General features: G+C 40.7%; 1 protein-coding gene across 1 annotated transcript; it reads left to right on the top strand.

Moving 5' to 3' along the window:
* The first annotated feature begins 388 nt into the window (after positions 1–388).
* Positions 389–2,747, top strand: LOC137934681 (uncharacterized). The gene has a single exon (XM_068779162.1). It carries the CDS (start codon positions 656–658, stop codon positions 2,537–2,539), a length of 1,884 nt encoding a protein of 627 aa, XP_068635263.1. The 5' UTR covers positions 389–655; the 3' UTR covers positions 2,540–2,747.
* The last annotated feature ends 5,046 nt before the right edge of the window (positions 2,748–7,793 follow it).

Raw genomic sequence — 7,793 nt, 5'->3', positions numbered from 1 at the left:
ATTTCGTCTAATAGAAAAAGGAAAAGCTCATGGTCAATGTCTGGCCCACCTTAGAAACATTAAAAAGGTCGTGTCGACAGGCCCTCTCATTGATTGCCAGGACATGCGGGTCCTCTCTGGGTAAATCCGACCAAATCCTTTTTCCCTACGTGGAAAAATAGGTAGAGGCCAAATTCCCACTCTACTGCCTATAAATCTGAAACTTAGAGAGATTAGGTTTTATTTTTAGTTTATACGGATATATACGAAATTAAGAAGAGAAATAGCACCGAAATTAGCCGTTTTATTGGCGAAATAGAAGTAGGGCCCGCAGGCGCAGCATATAAAGAAGCTTATCCTCATCTTTGAACGTATGGGCAGGCGCTTAGCTGCTTTACTGGTTCGGCGTTCGACGTTCGACGTTCGACGGGTGAACTCGATGGTCCAGTTCCAGCCACAACAAAGATCGGACAAACGGCAGTGTCCCCTCTCTCTCACCTCGAATAAACCAGGAAAAACCTAGGCGCTCATTTCTTCCGGTTCCAGCCACAACAAAGATCGGACAAACGGCACTGTCCCCTCTCTCTCACCTCGAATAAACCAGGAAAAACCTAGGCGCTCATTTCTTCTTCCTGTCCCAAATCAGCTCTCTCACTCCGTTCGCTTCTTTTACTCCATGAACCTCAACCACCTCCACCACCATCTCCTGCCGCCCATGGTGCCCACACCTCCGCGCCCGGAGCTCCCTCCCTCTTCTTTCTCTCTCTTACCGGAAATCGTTGTCTTCCGCGACGACGATGACGAGGAAGACGAGTACGAGAACGAGAAGCGCAATTCTTCCCCGGGTCCCAGTGATCACTCCTCCTCCTCCGACGCTGACCGCCCCCCTTCTGTACCGCCGGTTCCAGGAACCGCCCGGCGGGAGGGCCCCACCCCCTTCATTGACCCGGGGCCCCATATCTCCGCCCAGTTCTATACTTTCAACCGTGACTCACACGCCCTCATGGTTCGCTGTATCTTGGAGCGCCGTCTGGCTACTCCCGCTGAAATCCGGGTCGCTACGCCCCGCCCCGTGCTCAAGTCATGGCGCCTCGTCTGGAAGGACCGGAACGAGGACACAGCATATACGACCGCTTGGAAACGCATCCAGGACAAGCTCAACGCCCACGTCGACGAGCATGGCAACCAGGTCCTTTACTTCAAGAACAATTCCCACCAGTACGTCTCTCACATCGACCAGTGGCAGGATATAGTGATGAGCTTCCATGGGGACGCCGATCTCAAGCACCTAGGGCTTAAGGAGACTCTCGAGAGAATCAAGCAAGTGTGGACTGTCGGCGCCAAATTTTATGGTATTCCGGAATCCTTTATTAGGGTTTGTGTTGCTGCCTGTCCGGTCTGCTCCGACGGATCTCCGTCATCGCAGCGTACTAAGCGGAGGAGGTTCGAATACACCGAGTCATTTGAGGTCCCCGCCAAGGAGGTCCCTAGCAGATTGCAGCAGTTGGCTGCGAAGCATAAGGTGGTGCTCTGTATCCGTCAGAAGTACATCCGGTACAAACCATTTATGGCTGAGGTAAAAGATTATGCTTGTCACCGAGCTGGGGAGCCTGCCTCGGCCAAAAAGGCACGGGCTTTGAAGCGGGAGCCTTATGCTTCGAAGAGGTGCGGCTGTGGCTTTCGGATTAGGGCAATTGTGCCTATAGCCAATTACAATGAGAAAGACAAGACTTTTGTGTATCAAGAGGAAGGGATGGCAGTGTTTAAGCTTTATGCTGTGCATTCGGGGCATGAACCAGGCCCACTGGACGGAAATGCTCGAATAATTCACAGGGTTTTGGGACACAAAGGGGGGTTCCCGATGGACCAGGATAGTGTTTATGCTTTGAACGATGATTTGGATTCAGATGGGTATGGATTAATAGGGAAAGATGAGAGTGATTCTCAGTTTTCAGTTCTGCAACAGCTGCAGGACCTTAGGGTTGAAATTGGAGTTCTTGAAGCGAAGATTACAAAAATGCCAAGAGAGGTTTTGTCTTCACTGTCCAGAGAGTTAGGTGAACTCGTCAATCGGATTAGACGAATAGGGGATAGGTCCTCAAGGCCAGTGGATCTCCTTCTTGATAAGCAGCACTCTGATGAGGTTTTGGTCGATAATGAATTGGGTCAATGGGGAGGTCCACACCATGATAGGATATATGGAGATGGTGAAGATGCAGAATTGATTGAGGAAGAGGAAGATAGTTTTGTACAGACATGGGATCAGATGGGGAGTCAATGTGGGGATGCAAAGGTTCTTATGAGAGACAACTGTAAATCGGACAAGTGGTTGAAGGACTGTGGGGACTTTGATGAAAAAAGTATTCTTGAATGTGAGGAGGATTCAAAGTTGATTAAACCAATACGGCACGATGGAACTATAGTGACAGACCCCAGTCTAGTAGGAATACAGGTGGACAGTTTCTATCCAGAGAACCCTAAATGGTATGATTCACCTTGTGGGTTAGACCCTACCACAGACTGTGGGGATGGTAGTTTCAGACATGGAGGAATTGTATAGAGTCCATGATTAGGGTTTACTTGTTCTAACAGCTTGATGGGGTGGATATTGGGTTGTAAATTTTGTATACTGAAGGTTGGGTTTCTTGAGAAGTTCATTTTTGGGCTTTTCACTACAGAATATCTTTGATTACTTTTATAACCATGCTCTTGTGGTGATGCATTCCTCTCAGTATTTGTCATACTCTCGAAATTCTACTTTACTAAGAATTATTCATGGAAATTTTAATTTAGTTCTTTTTTTTAATAAGCTTGTCCACCTTTTTCCTGAGATTACACGTAGAAATAGGCCTGAGCATGTTGTCTTGGTATTGCTTGTACCCAGATCTATAAATTGACATGGTTCCTACTCAACAGAAAATGTGAACAAGATAATCACAGGGAATTGGGTAAAACTTCCTCTTTTCTTCTGACACTGTGGATAGTTTGCTTTTCTGAAACCTTTGTTCTAGTTTATACTTATGTGCTTCTATCTGGAACTTGCAGTCACTTTTTTTTTTGCAAATAATCAGTTTTAACTTCTGCCTGTAAACACTGTGACTGATTTGGTAGGTAATCCTCAAAGTCTAACTCCTGATCTCCAGATCTTAGATGACTTCAACCACACTACTTACTTCCATGTGTTAGCATATCTCTGTTTTTATGTAATTATGCGGTTATTTGCTATGATATGTCATGCTCCATATTGCATTATTGTTTTCACCTTACAAATTCTAATAATCTTTTCATCATTGTATTTAAACTATAGTAAATAGTGACAGTAACAAGCTGCCACAAACACAAAAAAAAAGTCAAGTTAACAAGCCCTCAGCTGGTGGGTATTATAATATTACAGGGGAAGGGGACTTGATCCAAAGTCCAAACCTTACATTTACAATGGGAGGGATATCCCAATGCAAGATGCTGCCAAGAAACTCCCTTGTGAGCTAGCTGACCCAAGTGACTGTTAACTGATCACAGGACATGCTTTGATTCGACCGTCCAAGATGCACACAAGACTGATTTCAGCTGATGTGTATCACAATTTCCAAGTTAACTCTGAATTTTTTGACATCCATGAGATTATTGTGGCGGAGTCACCTTCAATCACTGAATTGCCTGTGAATCTTTGAGCCAATAGCTTAGCTCTGGAGATGAGCCTAGCTTCAGCTTCTATGGAATCACATGCCCTAGTTGGGCCAGAGATTGTTAAAAGAATATCACTATTATGGTTTCTGACTAAGCCACCCAAACTAGCAGGTCAGAGTTACTCAATGAGTTTCTATCGATGTTCAATTTCAGCCAACTTTCCAAAGAGGAAACCAAGGGATATTTGGTAGTTTAACATTAGCATTGAATCTTGTAATGGTTTTCAGTATCTTCTGATTAGAGAGGTAGGTAGATGGATCATTTGTTTAAGTCGAGCTGTCCCAAAGGAGGATGGATCTTTGCATTACCTCAATCACATCCCCCAGTGAGCTTGAAGTATGCTGAAAAGTTCATTTCCTACACTTGAGCCAAATGCTTGAAGGAACTGCTGTCATAGCAACTTTCCAAAGAATTTTTTTCATATTTAGGACAGCTCACGTGTGGCAATACTGAATAAGGCTAGAGAGGGTTTCTGGAAAACAAATAATATATAATGTCTAAAATAGATGTTGGAATAAAAAATTATATGCAGTATTGAAGAATACTTTTTAACCATTGATTTTCTTTTCTAGCTTCTTACCTAGTCAGTCATCCAATGAGTCACTGTCTACTGGACAAAGGTTGTTATCTAATTTTCTGTCCTTGTACAGCAATTACTGAAGCTTATCAGACTTATCATCAACTCAGGATTCTGTCTTTAGAGTTAATGGTAATTTGGATGTATGAGCATCTATTTAAGTAATCTCTTCATGATTTTACATGTTATTGTGTCTGAGGAACCAACACGAGACCAGTGTTATATTTGTGGATCTTTGAAATTGGGACAGGAGGGGACATCAATTTGTCCATGTTAAAGTAGTGGAAGTTCAAATGAGAGAAGATAATAAATAACCTTGTGAAAATCATGTTAGCCTTGAAAATATTAACTTGTTAATGAACGTAGGATGACAACAGCTACATTACCCTTACGGGACTGAAATATGTCTAAGCAGTTATCTGTAATGGCCATCACTTATATCTAAATGTAAACACCTGGAGTAACTTTCTGGTTAAGTCGTTGACTATGGCTTGTCCATCAAGTTAAACCACCTTGAGTAACCAAATGGGTAAAACAAGTTTCTTATAAAAAATTTATTACATATTCTTTTCTGTGTACCATTCCTTCATCGGTACTCATATCTGAATGATTGGACTGGGCTTGCATTTTTTTCCTTTTAGGTCAGACTGGTACAGTTATTTAACATCTTCCTTATCAAACAGAACCAGGTTTTCCTTGTCATGAGAGTATTTTTCAGTGCCAGTTAAATTAGATTTTTAACAATCTGTGACAAGTTTGAGGATTATGCAAAAGATACTGGACTAGGTTTGAACTGCTTCTTCTCTTCTCTTCTCTCTCTCTCTCTCACACCCACACACCCACACCCACACACACTTATATACTGCAATGTTTTGTAGTTTTCCTAAAGTACCTAGAGGCGTGCTCATTGATGTATATGGAATTTCTTGAATCATCAAATGCATAGTGACCTGTGGTTTCTGACGGATGTTCCCAATTCAGTGATTCTTGGAAAGTAATGCTTGGAATTAAAGTTTGAGCATACACACGTAGTGTAGAATAATTGTTTCTACGACAGGTCTGTTCTGTGTATGAAGAACCATATTGTTAGTGTTTTCTTTGATAGAGCAACACACGCATGGTTGTGTTGGTTGAGATCAACATAAAATAATTAGTTTAAAATGTTGAAGAAAAAATGTTGGAGGAACTTTGAGGGGGATAAATGGGAAGGATCTTGAAATATTAAATCATGAAAATTTAGTTTTCCCAGGAGACAGGTTTTCCACTTCTTGAGATGATTTTCTTCTGACTGGTAAAGTTCAGGTAACTATGATTTGTTGAGAAGATAACTAGCCTTGAGGCCTTCCTAGAATAGCCGATCACTTAAAAAGGGTTGTGCCTGCCGGAAACTTATCGGTCAGCATTTGGTTTCTGAAGTTGGATCAACATTTTCCTTTCCCGATGGCTGTAGCTTAATGGCAGTAAGATAACAAACATTGCAAGTCCTGGCAGGTATTTTGTTTCTAAACTACTTACTGTTTTGTGCTTAGAAATGTAATGCTGGAATTCTATTAGTGGGATACATTTTTTCCAGAAGATGTCAATCTAGAATACAGAAATCCAGAATTAGTGATATCTAGAATACAGAAATCCAGAATTAGTGATATCTTTGGAATTACAAATCCTAAAGCATCTAATAGAATTTTGTTGTTAGTTAAATAAAATTGCCGAAGAAATATTTATTAGACGACTTTAATGTTGTTTAGTGAGAACAAAGTTACTAAATTATAGTTATGTGAAAAAGGGTAAATGGTATTTTTTTGTCATTGTCATGACCATCCTGTCATAGGTCACAAAGGTATTTTTGCTATTTCATATGACAAGAAATGAAAATGTAGCATAAAAGAGTAGCTTCAATATTTCAAATCTACAGTATGATATTTCATCTTTTCTTATGAGATGTATTAAAAAAATGCTTAAAGGGGCTTTTTCGTCATTATGTGAAGACTGGAAAAAATATGTTGGAGGGGATTGTTGTTATATATGAGTAACGTGTAACAAGTAAGTCAGAAAGGGTATTTTTCTGGTGTGAATACGACTTGATGTTATTTTTTTCTGTTTTTCAGATATAACTATTTTATGGTTTCTTTGTCATTCTTTGGTTTGCATGGGATCAAAGATGTGGATGAGTTAGTGTTTCGCTTCAGCCATGGAGATGCTTCCCTTAACTCGTTTTTCGTATCATTCTCTCTGGAAACACCGAGGCCAAGGGACAGTTCTTGTTTGTCTTAACACAACAAAAGGATAGAATTGTCTGTCATTGTTGTCCTCCCAGCCAACTGCTACTCTTTAGCAAAGTTTCCGACAGTCAAAGTGCACTTTTCATCCGCCACCTTGAACAGCTCAGAACTACATGGAATTGGAGATATGTGACAGGAGAAGGGCAGTCTTGACATCCCCCTCCCTCCTTTTTACGTGCTTAAATTTACAAACAGGAGGGGACGGGCAGATCTCCTTTTCTCCCCCTTTTTCTTTTTTTTTTTCTTTTTTTTTCGTTTTTTTTTTTTTTTTTTGCTATCAACGGAGGAACTGTGACCTTCATCGCCGTTTATGGAGAGGATTGGAGGGACTTCTCTCTCACTACTGCGAAATGAGAGTGTTGTTCTGTGTCATTTGTAGGGTTCGATAGATTGTAAAATTTTTATGTGTAACCTTGGATACATCATCTCTCCAAGTTCGATGAGGTCCAAGTGAACTTCATTCGTTGAGGTGCTTCTAGGAGTAATTATAAAAGAGAGCGACGAGTTCTTTTCTAAGCACGCGTATTTCTATTTTACATCTTGTCAAATCATTTTCATATTTTTCTAAACACGACTTCATTTTGATAAAGTTTTTGGTGTTTTCGCAGATTAGAAGATTCGCAATGATTTTTCCTCTCCCCAAAAGCTAAAGAAGTGGCATTTTTTACACCATAGTGGGTAGTTAAACTACTCCCATTTTATCTTTTTTTTAATCTATAGAGAATTTGGCACATGTCCAATCATCAATTTACTAACATTTTTTGGCTTTCAAGCTTCTCTTGTCACCTTGTCTTCTTTTTATAGAGTCATGTGGTTATGTATCATTATCCTTGCTCAGGTGTCAATCTTCTATAATACAAATGTGTTGGCAACATGCTTAGGTACCAATTTTGCCTAATTTGATTTTGATAGTGGTCCTGTATGATCGTATGATCTGCATCGTTGATTGGGTTTTGTTCTCAATATTCATTCAATTTTTAAAAAAAACTTTGATTTTGACTATTGACCAACTATTAACAAAATCTTTGACTTTGACTTAGACATTTTCCCATAAGTTCAACTTACGGAATAACAAAAAACAAAAAATTGTCACCTACGTAGAGAAGAACCAGATGAAGAAAGACCGAAGGAGAGTCAGACAAGAGGAGGGGAAGCTCAGATCTGGTAGGGTCTTCATTAGGTCTTGTCATTAGCGACTAGATCACCTTCATAGGGAGTGGGGAGTGTTGGAAAGACGCTCGAAGTCAGGAAGAGAGGAAGGATGACAAGGG

This window comes from Aristolochia californica, unplaced genomic scaffold (assembly GCF_029961685.1).
Source record: "Aristolochia californica isolate CCGP_79_NKW_82.1479 unplaced genomic scaffold, dmAriCali1.0.hap1 SCAF_6, whole genome shotgun sequence".
In the NCBI taxonomy this organism is placed as follows: domain Eukaryota; kingdom Viridiplantae; phylum Streptophyta; class Magnoliopsida; order Piperales; family Aristolochiaceae; genus Aristolochia; species Aristolochia californica.
Note: the sequence above shows the minus strand (reverse complement) of the source record. Positions and strands in the feature narration are given on the sequence as shown.

Bases quoted from the DNA above. Each gene is read 5' to 3' on its own strand.
- LOC137934681 (XM_068779162.1), top strand. From the start codon at position 656: ATGAACCTCAACCACCTCCACCACCATCTCCTGCCGCCCATGGTGCCC.